The following is a 17,206-nucleotide window of genomic DNA, read 5'->3' as shown; positions in this document are numbered from 1 at the left end:
GTGATAGATTTATGTCCTACAAACACTAAATGTCAAGATTCAATGTATAAACTTAGATTTCTGTTTAAAAGGTTCAGTGTGTTTACTTTTGCCTTTGGAAGGAATGTCTTTCTAGAAGCAATTTTCTTATGCTGGATAAATGTAAAGAATAGATACTTAAAAAGTTTTTTTTAAAATAGGGTTAGTCCTTATGCTTATATTGTGTAATAGCTTACATGTTATCCAGTTCTATCTTAATTGTTTTCCTAATGTAGAAATATTAAATGACTGAAACATGTTGATTAATAATAATTACGTTAAAATACAGCAGACTTACCATTAATTTAAAAATTATTTTAGAATCTATATATTAAGATGATTCCTTAACATTATTTAAAATTCTAACACTGATTTTAGAATCTCTTTAAATAATTTTGTTTGAATTTGTGTTTAACTATCAAATTGTGTGTGTGCGCATATACTTGGTGGAATCATAAGACAACTTACTTTACAAGGTACATTGAAACATTTCTATCCAAGTGCGTATTATCTTCTTTAAAGTAGTGATCTTGAAGTTTCAGTTATGCAGGATGAATAAGTTCTGGAGACCTGCTGTATAGGATTTTGCCCATAGTTAACAATATTGTTTGTCTTCTTTAGTTTTTTTAAAAGAATAATCTCATCTAAATGTTCTAATCACAAAAAATGAGTTATGTTGAAAACTATTCACAAACAAGATAGTGTTCACTCGATACATATTCCTGTAAATCTGTGTTTTTAATTGTCTCATTAATTTATAGCCTTTCTTGCCTAGAATTATAAAAATTAAAATGTGTGATTTTTAAGCAGTATGATTGATCTGATTTAATGGGTATTTAATTTAGAGGGTATTTCTGAGTTTGTGCTTTCAGATAACTTGTAAAATTTAAAAGTGGACAACTCAAAGAGTCAGAATGAATTTTTTTACCATACGTTTACATTGATGGAATGTTTATGTACTTGAATTTTGTTGCTGTGACTAAAAGATACCTGGTTCCTTTTTCAATGTCTAGGAATTTAAATTTATGGAACAGTCTCGTTCCCCATCGGTTTCACCTAGTAAGCAGCCAGCCTCAACCTCCTCCAAAACAGTGACTTTGTTCGAGCAGTACTGCAGTGGTGGGAATCCATTTGAAATTCAGGCCAACCACAAAGATGAAGAAACAGAAGATGTCCTGGCTTCTAATGGGGTATGTGGTGTTTTTAAAACACATTGCGGGACATTATTGGAAAGTATTGTACCCACTAAGCAAGGTATTTGACTAGACTGATTTATCCATTCACCACCCATCTTCCTACCTATATGCTTACGTTCCTGTGATGCTGCTTGTACAGGTAATGGTTTTACAGTATGCATTGTTGACATTGTCCTTTTGAATGATAAACTTTGCCTATACCACATAACTTTATGTTCTTAACAAATTATTAATCAAGGAGGAGTATAGTTTCTTTAGTGCATATTTATTCAGTTTGTTGGATACATGCATGAGGGACTAGATCATCTGTGCATTTTTCTCATCTGCACTCTTGGGCAACTAAGTGTCATTTTGTTCCACATACCTGGGAAGGTTGGTGGAGGATTTAGAAATACAGTGTTGTAATAACACTTTGAGCAGCTCAAAAAACAATGTAGAGATAGTGATTTAATGGCAAGTGTTTGAAGGCAAACTTTTTATTAGCTCTGTGGCCCTTCGCAAATTATTTTACCTTTTGACCCTTGGTTACCTCATACTTATAATGAGGGAATGCTTACTTCATCATAACCTATAGGATGTTTTCACAGTATTTAATTTGGGTGGGTTCTTCTGATTTTCATAATTTCCACAGGGACCCAGCCTGATTTTTATTTTAGGTTTGATGTAACTGAAATTGAAAACTGTTCAGCTTTTGACAAAAATCTGTTAAATTTGCCTGTGTATTTTAGTGTTGGCATTTTATTTTTTGTTTAGTGAAGATAAAATTTTTAAAAATGTTGCTGTGAAAGTACAACATTATCACTTTTTATCATGAAGTAGAAGTTATTTAAAATTACAATTTATTGATTCTTTGTGAAAATTTGTCTTGGTAAAGTAGACTGAATGGAGAGGAATTAAAACTCATTCCAGTATTGAAATAATATCCCTTTCTACTGGTGATTTTAAAATTTAAACCCACATAGCATTTGATTGTCATTTTTTGTGGCAGTCGTGTTCTGTAAAGTTGCCATGAACCCTGGATTAACAAATACAGGGAGCACTCTCCTAGGGGAGATATGGGACTAAGTACTGCAAGCCTCTAGTCACAGAGTTTTCATCAACTGATTAATTTATGTATTTTTGTTTTATGTGTGCTTTTGCTTAAAGATACCTCATTTAATATACAGTGTTGATTCATTAACATTGAACTCATGGCCAATAACACTATACCTCATGCCCTAATGAAGCTTATGTGGCACATTTGTTTTTGCAGTAAGGTACACTGAAGTCCTCTCACACTTAAGAACGCTAGATAACTCTTAATATTATGCTTAGGGGCCATTCTGAGCAGTGAAATTACCAGCAAAAAGTACCCCCCCACAAAAGTTGAAAATATGGCACTAAATAGACTGTGAAAAGGGCACCTGTTTACAGCAGGAGAACTGCTACAAGAAGGAAGGGAGCCGCCTTGTTTGCCCCCAAGACTTGGGAACGCAAGTGTTGGGTGACACAGAAGCTTTACATACTGCCTATGTTTGTGAATGGCTGTGAAAGTATCATGAAGTATAATTGTTGGAGTTACAAATAAATTTTAGTGAGTAGGAAAATTTGTGAATACAGAATCCTTGAAAATGAGGATCTGTTGTACTTGGAGTCCTGGAGCCCTGCTGTTATAACCAGGAGACCCAGGTCTTTCTGAGTGTCATCAGGACCATTGTGTATACAGGGGGAGCAGACTGCAATGCTTGTCTGCGCTTATTAATGTGTAATCTGATCTTTCCAGGTATCGCATACGTCCCTGAGAGTTGGGGTCCATGTGTTACTGTGGCCTGTCGTAATGCTTTAGATGAGAGTCTCAAAGATAGCTGCTGAATTAGGTTAACTTCTTTCTGTGTTGTCATCTTACTGGTCTCCTGAACTGGCAGCTGGGGATAAAACTTCCTATAGAATTGTTTTGAAAATTTAGTTAGATAATTCATGAAAGCACTGAGTAGAGTATTTGGTTAAAACTTAATAAATGTTGGCCATTATTTAGTCATATTAATTTATGCTGTTTGGTGATGATGATGATGCCACTGCTTCCTTTTGCTGTGCATGGATGGACTTGACCCCTCTCCCATGCTGGCTCTGGCCATGATGCCCTAAAGAAGAAAATGTTAGGAAGGTACCCTTCCTTTAAAAAATCCGTTATATTTGTCCTTGGTCTCAATGGTCCCTAGTTGCTAAGCCTAATTTTTTAATTTGCCTTTGGAATTAACTCTCATCATAGTGCATGAGATAAGAACATTAGTGTGTGTGTTTTGTATGCTTATTAACCTGCATTAACACTTCCAGTGTGCCTGAATTGTGTACTCAACCTCTTTACAGTGAGTTAGCAATTGGGAAATTGTGATGAAACCACTCAGAAGAGGAGTTTTAAAAAAGATAACAATCACATGAGCACTCTTTCGTTGTTTCTCCTAAGGACTAACAGGGTCTTTTGTTGTTGTTTATTTTCTTTATGTGCAGATTTTATTTATTTATTTACTTATTTTTGATGCAACCCTTTGTAGGTACAGTGTTTGTATTTTCTTTCTCTTTTTTTTTTTCTGAGCTGGTTAAGGTAGGATAATGAAGAACAAAATGGAAGGGTAATATGATTCTTGATAGAAAAAGCTAAATTATGAAGAACTTCCTTCTATAACTACTTCTTGTAAAACTGGGTACTTTTTATTGTGTTCAAAGACTCCAACAAAAGTTGACTTTTCATACCCATTGTTGAATATTCTGTGTTTCCTTCAGTACGAGTCTGATGAACAGGAGAAAAGTGCCTATCAGGAGTATGACAGTGACAGTGATGTTCCGGAGGAATTAAAACGTGATTATGTGGATGAGCAGACAGGCGATGCCCCTGTGAAAAGGTACAGTTGCTCTTAGATTGTATGGTAATTTGTACTCTGTTGCACGCTTAACATACAGAATTTCCTTTAAAGGGTAAGAAAAAACAAAAATCAGACCTTAAAATTTTCTGTTAGTTATAGCATTGTGACAGAAGTTAGTATGTTTTAAAAATGACTCTTGAAAGTCTAAAAATATACTGTTTGATATTGGACATAAGGAGCTCTTAATTTAGAGATCAGTGGTTTTACAGAAAAAGCAAACTCAATTTATGAGTGCTGCCTTTGGAGGCAATTTGTGCTTCATATTCATATCAATCAGAAAACCTCAGGGAGGGAAGTTGTTACTTTTGTTAATATGTGGAGTTTCTGCCTCAGTCCAGGAAGTGTGCAAGGTCCCCACTTCCCTCTCATGTTACTCGTGTTCGCCATTCCAGCCCTCTGTTAGGCTCCGTTTTTGTAGTTGAGTTTTGCCTTATGATCATCTGTCCTCTTCAAAAACTTGGAGAGTGAGATTAAGTCTTTTTTTGTCACCATCTCTCAGTTAAGTGGGCCTAATTCTGATATGTAAGTGAATTAATTTCATGACACCAGGCATTTAATAACCACAGATATACTTTATTTTTAATGACAGATTTAAGTATACTCTTCTCTACATTTTATTCCCAAAGTACCTAGTTACATTTAATTGATTTGAAATCTCCTCAGGAGTGAGCAGCTCATGCAGTTGTGGATATTTTAATTGGGAAAATTTGTTTATTGGTTTTCACATGAGTATAATATTTAAATATCTATGTCTGTGATCTATTTTGAACTTAGAGCTATTCTTTTGGAGGTTGGCTTACCGTGGCTTCCTGTCTCCAATTTTGCTACCCTTCTAATCCATTCTTGGATATAAATTTAGATTTTTTCTTACATATAAATTGTTAAAAAAGATTTTGTTTATTTACTTAGAGAGAGGGGAAGGGAGGGAGAGAAGGAGAGAAACATTGATGTGAGAGAGAAACATCGATCAGTTGCCTCCAGCACGCTCCCTGACTGGTGACCGAACCTTCAACCCAGGCATGTGCCCTGACCAGAAATTGAACCAGCAACCTTTTGCTTTGTGGATGGACACCCAACTGAGCCACACTGGTCAGGGCTTTTATACACAAATTTGATCATGTCCTTTACCTAGTTAAAATTTTAATGACTCACCATTGCATGCAACATAAGGGTTATACTCATTAGGCTGGACTGTTTTTGGTGATCTGGCCTTTACTTACCTCCTTTCTTATCTCTTCGTCTGCCCACTCATTGTGTGTGCTAGCAGATGTCCTTGCAAACTCTGTGTGCTTCTCTGAGCATGCTCTATTCTTTCTTACCTTTGACCTTAATTCTTGCTGTTTTCTTTTTTATGTACTTAACATATCACTTCTACTTTTCCTTTGAATCTGGATCCCACCTCCTATACCCCAGACTTGACTATCATATCTTCTAAGGAGGGTATTTTTTAAAAAATATTTGTAAGTCTGAAATCAGGATGTTTGTTACATTTCATGTGTAATTTCCCTAGAACACTTTTTTTTTTAAGTTGCATACCTTCTATTAATGGTTGATAATTAATGTCTTGGAATCAAAGAAATATTTTACTTATATCTTAGTAAGCAAATAAATACTTTGCTTACTAGTTTCTTTTTCCCTCTGGACTGTAAGTTCTGTAAAGACAGGAGGATAGCCCTTACTGGTGTGGTGCAGTGGACTGAGTGTCATTCTGCAAACCAAGAAGCCACCAGTTCGATTCTCAGCCAGGACACATGCCTGGGTTGTGGGCCAGCTCCCCAGTTGGAAACGTGTGAGAGGCAACCAATTGATGTTTCTCTCTCACATCGATGTTTCTCTCCCTCTTCTCCCTCTCTTTCCCTCTCTCTAAAAATAAATAAAATCTTTAAAAAAAAAAAAAAGACAGGAGGGTGACCTGTATTCTCACCTGAGACATGGTAAGGTTGTCAATAGCCAGGTAGTGAATGAAGGAGAGCACCTATGCTGGGTAATGTACTGACTTACAGCTTGACATCCCTAACTGCAACTCTTTTGTTTCTCTATGTTAAGCATTTCTCGAGAAACTCTAAAGAGCAGGAAGAAATCAGATTACAGTCTAAATAAAGTGAATGCACCCATCTTAACGAATACAACACTGAACGTAATAAGGCTTGTTGGTAAGTAGCTATACCTTTTCTAAGAAAATTATTATAGTAGTTAAATTAGTGTATTCTTGTTACCAAATGATTTTTGCTTGCAATTTTGTTGTTCACTGCCCACTGTACTGGAGGGTTTAAAATCGTCATATGTTAATGTTTTCTTATGTTAATTGTCCCAAGTTGTACAATATTAATATTAATGTTAGCTTTTCTTTTTCAGTTAACTACTTAGTATTTGTATCTTTTATTTTTTCTAAAGAATCCCAATTGATTGAAAAATTCTCTATGTGAGGTAGAGGTATGTGTAGGATGATGATCGTACCAGTTTTACATTTATACAATATTTTTTTACTTAATTGCTTCATTGATCTTCATAATCTTCCTGTTAGGTAGGAGAGGGATTTGTGATTCTTTGGCATTTTTTCAGACATAAGTATTCTATAAGCTAAATACTCACACTATACAAAGTAGTTTATAGTACATATAAGACCTTTACTGATGATTTTGTAGATGGCAAAAACATGAAGAAATGCAGTATTTAAAATATTTAGGTTCAAAGATCATGTGACTTTTGTAATGTAAGTATTTCAACATTTTATGTGCTATCTCAGCCTTTAAATCTCACAAATAGATCTGCACATTCTATAGAGATGTCTTCTCAAATTAAGTCATTTGTACTAGTCAGGAATTATAGTGGATTTCTGTAAAATTTACTGTACTCTTTTTATGCAGATGATAGCTTCCTATTACCTAGTTTAATTATACTTAGGTCTGCTAAAATGGTGTGTGTTCTTGAGGATAATTTCTAAATTTCCTTAATGAGTAGGATAAGGTAGATGAAATGGGTTTTAGAAGTCCCACTTTCTTTAGGGAAAATAGTGGAAAAGTAATACTGAATTAAGAGGAAGAGAAAAGGTATATATATTTTCATGACAAAGAAAAATGACAGATTCTAAAACTATTTTTGGCTGATTATTGCTAGGTAAATTAGCTTTTCTTTATCAAAGAGTGCTAACTAAACTTAGAGTCGTGAGTTACTCTAGAATTTATAGAATCAGAATTTTAAGGGTTCTGAGAGGTCATCTGGTATAAATTCCCATAAAGTAAAGATTTCTTTCCGCGAGACCCCTAATATGTGGTGGCCATCTAGCCTGTGTTTTATGTCTCTCAGACACTGGAAGCATGTTATTTTGCCAGACTACTCATTGTACTGTTAGGCTGATTTAATTGGCAGTAGAATTCTCTTCCATATGGTAAGCAAAAATCTCTTTGTAAAAGCAAAAAGGATAAGTTGTTTTTTTGTCCTATTTTTCCATGTGGTCACATGGCAGATGTGTGGTGGATGTAATACTGTTCTTCCTTTTCCTGTGCCTTCCTCCCCATTCTTCAAGGGCCAGTGTGCTTAATCCCCTTATATGGTACTCATTGATATAGATACTCAAAATTCTTGTCATCTTCCTTAGCCTCCTAGTCTCACTGTAGGTTTTAGTGTCTGAACACACTGCTTGATGCTATAGTTTAATGAAGTCAGCGTTTGCTTTGTTATGTTGAACTAACCACCCTAATACATCAGTGGCTTTCAACTACAAAGGTTTATCATGATGTGTACTGATTTCCAGTCATCTTAGTTCTGCCCCATGTGCATCTTCACTCTGAGATGCAGGTGAAAGAATAGCACCAACCTGGACATGGGGAGAAGAGCAAGAGCTGAACCATGACTTTGTGACTTTTAAAGCTTTTGCTCTGTAGTGCCAGGACTTCCTCTGACATGTTGCTGGCCATACATGGCAAGTCAGGCCTGACCCTGGGAGAGAGAAGTATACTTCTGCTCCTGGAAGGCACTCCACGTCCAGGGCTGTGGACAAGGATGTATAATTCTCTTATAGGGAATGGGGACAAGAAAGGATAGATAACTGGAGAAAGTATAAAATGCCGTTAACTAGTCAGCTACTTCTAAGTGGTTGTTTATATATTTTTTAATTACCTATTTGAAATTGACTTGAGAACATCATGTTGTTTACTCTAAGTGACTTATATTCAGTAAAATAAAATCAAATAAAATATAAGGCTAAATAAAACAAAATTGAGGTAGGAAGAATCATGTTTCAGTCAGTTAAATGCAAACAACAGATGCACATCTTCAGTTCTTGGTAGGCATAAGGAAATGAAAAAGGAATGCATTCTGCAATTCTCATTGTCTAACAAAGGGATAAAATAATGATAGAAATGTACTCTGGGTGTTAAATTGAGAAGACAGTAACGGCCAGTTTTTATATAAGGATTACTGATTGACATAGTGGACGTTGTTTTCTGACAGTGGATTTGTAGAAATTGAGAAAACCTGTATTCTTCTGGGTCTTGGATGTGTCAGCCTGTAAAGCAGAACAGTCCTGACCCTGTGAAGAGAATCTGACCATTGTGATTGGGATTAGGTGCTGCCATTATTTCAGCAGTAGATTTTTATGCCTGTCACTTTCTCTGTGTGCGGGATGATTTTATCTTCAGTTTGTACATATTCATAAAATACAAGATTAAGGGGGGTCTCTGACTAGTAAATGCACTGTTCCATCCCCTGTAGTTATTGCATAAGGTGCTTAAAGATTATAAACTGGCACAGTAATGTCTCTTTACAAAGTCAGAAGTATAGTTGTGTAAATAAGATGATTAATTTTTGGTGCCTGGGAAAATGAAGGAACTAATTATTCGGTAGTTGGGAGACACATTTTAGAACATTAAAGGCATATTCAGAATGTCCTTTTCAGTGTGTTTATTTGGCAGATAATTGGGAGAGATTAAAGAAAAGAGTGTTTGTGGGGCTTCCCAGCCCTAGGTGGTAACTAAATCTGTTAGGAGTGTTTCATAAGTGCAGAGGACTGATCCAAAAGCTTGCGTATATAAGAGAAAATCCTGTCAGCCTGATGGTTTCTTGCAGACAGAGGCAGAGAAATTTTAGGGAGGAATCTGGCATCACTGTGAAGCCTTGGGTTCACAGTCTGTCTTCTGGAGGCAGCTCTCACAGGGGCAGGTGTAGGGCAAGACTGAGGGGCAGGAAGTAGGTTGCCAAAATTCATGCTTGTAAAGATTACAGACCTTACAACAAATTTACTACTTTAGCAGCTGGAAAAAATACACACCAGCACATGCACCGGGATTTAACCAGTGTATCAAAGGGATTTTGAGGCAGAGATAGCTGAGATGAAGTGTGTGTGGGAGAGAGAACACAGGAGGAGTAGGGAAGAGACTCACCACTTGCTTCATTAGTACATTTGTTTATGTGGGGCATTACTTTTAGTTATTTTATGACAGAGTGTTTTAAATTGAAAAGGTAATGCATGAAAATATTCAAATATTAAAATATCCCAGGATATAAACAGAGCCCTTCACCTCTAGGTCTCATTCCTCAGAGAAAACTACTCACTATCTCTTTGGGAAATATTAACATGCTTTTACAAGTATATTTAATATGTGAATCTCCTTTCCTTATTTTTTTTGTTGTTTTTGCTCATTTCAATAATTAGATCACACCATAGTGTTCTTTAGCTTTTTTGACTTAAGCTTACTAAAGATTACAGTTAAAATATCTGAAGATATTACATGTATTAGCATACATAAAGCCCATTCTTTTTTAATGACCCTATTGTGTAGATATACTGTATAAGTCCTCTATTTTTTTAACATTTGTTTCACATCATTTGATACTACAAACAACACCCATCACTGAAAATATCTTTGAAATATCTTTGCTCATACAGATACAGCTGTAGGACAAATCTCTACAAATGTTTTCTTATGCTAGATCAAAGAGCTTATACATTTTCAGTTTTTATGGACATTTTCAGTTATCAAAGAACTTACTAAAGAGGTTCTGTTAGTTTATTCAACAGTGTATGAAAGTATTTCTTTCCCAGCCTCTTAGCCACGCTGTGTATCATCCAACTTCATATGGGTTAAAAAAATGGCATCTGATTCAAAGGTATTAATTATGAGTGAGTTAAGCATCTTTTCATATGCTTCAAAATATATTTCCATTTATTTGTGAACTACTTATTTATATTGCCCATTTTTAATAATAAGGATATTATTATGTTTTAATTTCTACACTAAGGAAATTAGTCTTTTTTTTCTGCCATGTCTATTAATTCACTCGTTTTAAATTCAGCAGATTTTTTTTTTTTTTTGCTACTACTTTGTTCCAGGTACTACTCTGTTAGCTGTTGGAGATAGTCATGCACAGGACATAATATGTGTAGTTAAGGAGTCTAACATGGGAAATAACATACAAAAGAAAAAATTACATTATAGTGTTAGAAATGTAAATAACCAGAAAAAAAGCAGAAACAAAGAATGGTCAGCTTTCTTTTTGGGTAGCATATTAAAGGACCGACTCACTGGATGGCTGACACACTAGCTGACTTTGAAAGATGAATAGACTGTATGGCCTTAGTAAAGGCATTATAGCCAAAGTTCAGAGAACAGCATGTGCAAGAAGACACGGTGTACTCCCAAAAGACATCAGTTTAGTTGGCTGCCTATGAAAAGCATGATGGGAGGTGGGAGATAGAGACGGGGGAGATGTGGCAGGAAAGGTGAGCAAGACCTGGATTTTAGAGTGTCTTATGTAATGTCTTCTGGACATGAACTTATTAGGGGTTTTAAAGGGGAGAAACACAAGCAAATTGTTTGTTGTTGTTGTTGTTGTTGTTGTTGCCACTGCTGTTGTTTTTGAAAAGATTACTCTGGCCACAGTGTAAATGTGGATTTGACAATGGATTGACTTGGAATAAAGGAGAAGCTAGGAGAGGTCAAAGGCTAGAGGGGAGGCTGTTCAAGTCTCCCAGGCAAGAGATGGTGAGGACTTGAGCCTGTGTAAAGCAGTGGCCATTGCAATAGAGCAGTGGAGACAGGTTTGAAAGATTTTGGAAGTGTAGTGAAAAGGATTGGTGAATTTGTTATGACAGATCATTCTTAAATTTGAGATTTGTGTGACCAGTTACATTACCACAACTAAAATAGGAAAGAGAGAGGAAGACCAAGTTTGGGAGCTGAGGATGGGTTTGGTTTTGGACATATGGAGGTACCTGTGGGACATGTAAATAGAAATAGTCTGTGGGCATTTGGGTAGATAGATTTGGAGATCAGGAGAGTAAACATGGTCAGGGAACATATTTGGAGTCATTAATACGTTCAACCCTGGAAGTGGGATTGTCTTGGCAGGCAGAAGCCTGCAAAGGAGGTTGTGAATGAAAGGTAGAGGCCAGAGAAAATTAGGAAGTAAAGAGGAGATGTTGAAAAGCAAGAGATAAAAACCTATCAAGAAGATCATGCTTTATTGGTCTTATTTGATGATCTAAGCCAGTGATCCTTAAATTTTAGTATGCATCAAAATCACCTGGAGAGCCTGTTAAACACATATCCTTGGACTTCACCCCAGAATATCTAATCCAGTAGATCAGGGATGTAACCTCAGAATGTGGTCTATAACAAGTTTCTAGATGATGTTAATGCTGCTAATCCACGGATCAAACTTTGAGAATCATTGGTTCCTTTCCATGTTGTCCTAAATGAAATGTAAACAGGAACATGTTTGATTGTGTAACAGTCAGTTTAAATGGTATTTTTGTTTATGAATGTAAGTAATCATATCCGTTGTTTTCAGAATACTTATTTCAAATACTAGGGATCAAGTTATAGGGTCAATGAAATTGTAAGTACAATCTTACATAGAAGTATCATGATATGTTTTTATTTTAAAACTTTAAAATCTTGTTTTATGATTAAATTAAAAGTTTTTTTTTCAAGAAACAATATTTTCACATGTGAAGTTTAAGGAAATTGTTATTGTTTAATTTGGATTACATTCCAATATTTGTTTCTCTAAAAATACTTTTATTTATATTATTTATATGAATTTACATTTTTAAACAGTTTTAAAACACTTTCTGAATTGATAGCTTTTTATACAACATCATATTTTGAGAAGAGGGTCCAAGAAGGGTCATTCCTCACTACGTGTTGTAAGAAAAAGATGTCAGAGGTTTGGGGGTGAGGGGCTGAGATATAATATTCAAACAACAGAATAAAAACCAGTAGCCAGGGACTTAAGTACCAGACCTGTTAATTTTTTTACTCTGATCTCACTTCCTTGTTCTCTACATTTTTTCTAAATTGCTAGAGCTGAATTAACCTTTCCTTCCTTTGTGCCTCATTTCTCATTTGTGGCATTTCCAGTGTGCCTTTACGTGCTCTTTATATCCTGATCTTTCAGTTTAGTGCACTGTACTGAGAGTACGAACATGTTGTATTCATCATAATTATAATTATTTAAAAATAATGGCAATAGCTAAGATTTCTTGCTCCCTTATTATATGCTATGTAAACACTTCACATGCATTTTCTCATGAATTCTTCACAGTATCTTTTTACATACCAAATAATTGAAGCCCAGCGTTAAGTAATTTAAGCTGAGGTCACACAGCTGCTAAGTGGTAGAATCCAGGTTGTCTGATCCCAGAGCCAGTAAGCCCTTAACTGGCATGCTTCACAGCCAGTGGAGGAACTCGGGAACATTAGTTCTTATCCTTGGACAGAGTTCAAAGAGTTTATAATATATAGTATGTTGGAGGCAGGAACAGGAACTTCTCACAGTTGATAATTTGGAAAGAGGTGGCTTTCTTGCTCATCTGGGCTGTGTGTTAGATAGCCCTTCTCCGTGTTCCCACCGCTCGCTGTGCCCACTCCTCCCACTGTGCCCCTGTAAGGAATTCTGGAGGGGAGAATGGGAGGGCGGCGTGCGTCTGAACCACCTCAACCAGTGACCACATTTTTTAAACTGGGAAGGCTGACTGCAGAGCTGTGCTTCTTTATATTTTTATCAAGGTGGTGCCTCTCATAGTGACCCATTAAATAGTGAAGAAGCGCTTGTAATAAAAAGTGGCAGTCTCCTACCCCACCACCCCTTGTCACCAGAAAGGGGAGGTTTGTTGTCTGTTTCTGTTTTTCTTCTAGTTGTAATTGCCCAGGAAAGGGTGATGAGAGGTAAGTTTTTCTGAATTCGTATCAGTCTGAATATGTTTTTATTCAGCTGTTTTTACTGAAATATAATTTAGTTGTATATAGAATTAAGGATTGAAAATCACTTCTCCTGAGAGAGTTAAAACCTCTAATGTTCTGCTCATTTTATTGTAAGTAAATTTCCTTTATCTCTTTCTCTGAAAGCTTTTAATATTTCTATCTTGATGTTTCAGAATTCTCTGTTGTGGTTTCTAACTGAGTTCTTTTTCACTTTGTGTTGGTAAGTTTGTGACTCTTCCAATCTGGAGGTTTGTGTGCTTCTCACCTGTGACTTACATTGCCATTTCTTTGATAATTTTCACCTTTCCATTTCCTCTGTTCTCTTTTTCTTTACTTTTCCATTACTCAAGTGTTTGGCCTCTTAGTTTGGCCCTTTATGTCTATCATTGTTTCTGTTTTCTATCTTCTTGTCTTTTTGCTGTACTAACTGAAATACTTACTTTTCTGCATTTATTTTATAAATCATATGCTTAATTTTTAAGAGCCCTTCTGTGTTTTCTGTTTTTTCCTCCATATTCTCCGGTTATGGTGTTTTTTAAAATACATTTTTATGTTTTATTTATTGATTGATTTTAGAGGGAGAGGGCGAGGGAGGAACTGAGACAGGGAGAGAGGCATCCATTTGTTGTTTCACTTACCTATCCATTCATTGGTTGTTTCTTGTGTGTTGCCCTGACTAGAGATCCAACCCATGACCTTGGCATATTGGGATAAGGCTCTAACCAACTGAACCACCTGGTCAGGGCCTCCTGTTTTACATAATTATTGTATTTCTCTTCTTTAGCTTGAATAACTATATTTCCTTTGGGATTAGCTTTTCTTTTTGCTTTCTGAGTTTTCTTCATGGGCCTGATGATTTTTGCTTGTCTATTATCTAAAAATAAGGCCTATATATCTATTATGGATGTCCCTTTCTGAGTAATTAGAACTGTGTTCAAACTGGCTTTTTCTCCCCAGGGAGAATTCTGACTGGGAACTTCGTATAGAATAGGGCAGAGCTGTGTGGATTGACTGTCAGCATTTACTTTATGGGGACCAATCCCCAAATCCCCACAACGAGGTAGATTTTAGTATGCGGTGCCCACATTCAGACTAGAAACTTTAGCTTTTCTGATTTATTATTTAAAGTTAGCTCACTTTTGTTTTGGTTTAGTTTGCTTAATTCTTTTAGAAAGTAATCCTAAGACTTTTAAATTCCTTTTGTTTATGTTGCCCCAAAATTCTGGCAGCCTGTACTCTTCTTGCAGGGGTGTCCAACACTTTGGTGTCTCTGGGCCACACTGGAAGAAGAGTTGTTTTGGGACACATGTTAAATACAGTGTGACACATAATCACAAAAAACATCTCATAATGTTTTAAGTAAATTGACGACTTTGTGTTGGGCCGCATTCATAGCCATCCTGGGCTGCAGGCAGCACGTGGGCCACAGGTTGGACACCTCTGCTAAGTGCTGACAGGGATAGTGGTAGAGGGGGACATGCAGACTGGAACAGTTTGTCCCATAAGTGGACCTTCAGTTAATCTGTCATTGTTCAGCCCCATTTCTTGCTCCTGCTCTCTTGCCGTACCTGCTGATCCTAAGCAGTCACCATCCTATCTAATATCTTCCACCTTGGTTGTGGTCCTCTCATGCTGTATTTTCCATCAGTCAGCCACCACTTACTGTCTCTCATCTAGTATAGTGGTTGGGAAACTAGAGCTGGTGGGCAAAATCATCTGGCTGCCTGTTTTTGTCAATAAAGTTTTACTAGAATACATCCAGCTCATTATTACAGTTCACCTGTGGCTGCTTTTGTGTTACAAAGGCAGAGTTGAGTTGTTGAAACAGAGATTGTGTGGCATGCATAGCCTATACTTTCTACTCTTTGGTCTTTAAAGGAAAGGTTGGCCAACTCCTAGTCTACAAAGTTTTCAAGATTTCTCATTTCCTGGTGATTATAGCTACCCACCTTTACCTCTTCACCCTCTTCTCTTCATAGATACAGGTTTAATTCCTTGTAAAACTTTCCTTTAATTCAGTAATCTGAGGAAGTACATAAGATTCCTCAGGCCTTCGAAGGCTACTCAGCTCTCTTGAACTGGAAAAGACAGAGTGCTCTCTCTTATACATTTTAATATACTGGCAACCTGCTTACTGATGGCTGCCTTTCATGTGTGATCATTTAAGGTGTGAGAGCAGAGACTCTGTAATTCCTTGTGTCTTAACACAAGGCTAAGTGCAAGTAAGCCTTCAGAGGTGTTTATTACATGAATTGATTGAATGAATAAATATAATTGTTTAAATTTTTTTCAGTGTAGTGGGGAACATCTAGTTATTTTTTCTTCTGAATGTACATTTAAAATAAGTTTTACCTCTTAATAATTATTTTATGTCCTTCCTTAAGATTCATTATATGAACAATGCTCAATCTTATTTTTAGGACTAGAGAGGAGCTCTGAATTTTGGGTCTCTCTCACCCACATATTTGCATTCTTCCTTATTCTACCTAGTCATCTCTCTTTTTTTCTTTTATGGGTTAAAATAATGTAACAATACTTTTTCATTTTTTTCTGTATAGTGGCTCATTATTTTATGTGTAAACAGTTGCAGTTTAATAAATTGTATGTTTGTTGGTGAAATATCTATACAGTAACTTAGAATGTTGTAGGAGCATATTTAACTATTTTTCTATTGTTATTTTAAAAAAAGAATGATATATGAAATAATTTAGAAGATGATTCTGAAACAAAAGACTTATAAATAGGAGGAAGACTAAAATCTAAGTTGAATGTTTATTACTTTTTGATGTTTGTGTGGTTTTGTCTTTCTCTTCCTGGCCATCTGACTATTTTTTAATATCTCTCATGTAAATTAAAATTGATGTAGTCAGTTCTTAGGTAATACAGTCATGGTTTTAGATAGTAGACATTCCATTAGAGTAAATTTGTCTTTTTTTCTACTGCCATCAATGTGTTTTCTCTTGAGTCATGGTGTTTTCAATAGCGCCAATTAAAATTTATAGCAGTTACATGAAGTAGAACCAGTACCTGAATTATTTGCTTATTTGGAAATTAAGCAAATGGCCTGTTTTAACATCTTTTTTAGAAGAGCATATTTCTATTATTTTCAATAAAAACACACACACACACAATTTGGGAACTATTTATTATTTGATTTAGCCTATCTTCTATGCAACCTTCAAATCCATTGTTTATAAATGCATAAATTTTGGCTTTTAATTTTTGTGTCTGTAACTGTATCATGTTTAGAGGAAAGAAAATGGAATATGGCTTCTCCCCAGGGAAGGAATGCGGAGTGTATGTTCTTGGCATTTTGAAAGTATTGAGCTTTTGAGCTATGTGTTGATAAAGCAGTGTTCTTAGTCTTGACATAAGATTTCACAAGGCTGGGGTTTAAGAGAATGGGAAGTGTCTTCCATGTGTCCTTTCTCTTCTTGCCTCTTTACTTTTCCTGTGTGTGTATATGTTTATGAAAAATACCATACCTTTTTTCAAGTACATCATCTTCTGTTTTGTTACATACAAACATTTTTGAAGAAATTATTGTAAGTGGAATCTCCAATAAATGAGGAATTGTGTGCTTGTACAGTGTCATTTGGAGAACAGTATAGGATTTCCATGAATATTTGACAAACAATAAGAATAATGATGTGAAAGTCTTGGCAGGTCTTATTTACATCAGTGCTGTCCAGTAGTACTTTCCAAGATGACGTAGCTGTTCTGTATGTTGCTGTCCAGGACAGTAGCCACTAGCCACAAATGACTGTTGAGCATTTGAAATGTGGCTAGTGTGACTGACAAATGTAGGATTTCATTTAAAAAATATTTTGGTAAAGTATTTTATTGTCAGTTTATAATTATAGACTAATAGATTTAATTTTTTCTA

At 35.8% G+C, this 17,206-nt stretch overlaps 1 protein-coding gene across 1 annotated transcript in view; it reads left to right on the top strand.

Moving 5' to 3' along the window:
• VPS50 (VPS50 subunit of EARP/GARPII complex) overlaps window positions 1-17,206 on the top strand; it is a 119,331-nt gene that overhangs the window by 75,559 nt on the left and 26,566 nt on the right. Inside the window, exons 18-20 of the mRNA XM_045828661.1 lie at window positions 1,032-1,208; window positions 3,975-4,093; window positions 6,161-6,267. Of these exons, the coding sequence (XP_045684617.1) occupies window positions 1,032-1,208; window positions 3,975-4,093; window positions 6,161-6,267 (403 nt within the window). The remainder of the gene's footprint in view (window positions 1-1,031; window positions 1,209-3,974; window positions 4,094-6,160; window positions 6,268-17,206) is intronic.

Source organism: Phyllostomus hastatus, unplaced genomic scaffold, assembly GCF_019186645.2.
Source record: "Phyllostomus hastatus isolate PE091 unplaced genomic scaffold, TTU_PhHast_1.1 phas_scaffold_78, whole genome shotgun sequence".
Classification (NCBI taxonomy): domain Eukaryota; kingdom Metazoa; phylum Chordata; class Mammalia; order Chiroptera; family Phyllostomidae; genus Phyllostomus; species Phyllostomus hastatus.
Note: the sequence above shows the minus strand (reverse complement) of the source record. Positions and strands in the feature narration are given on the sequence as shown.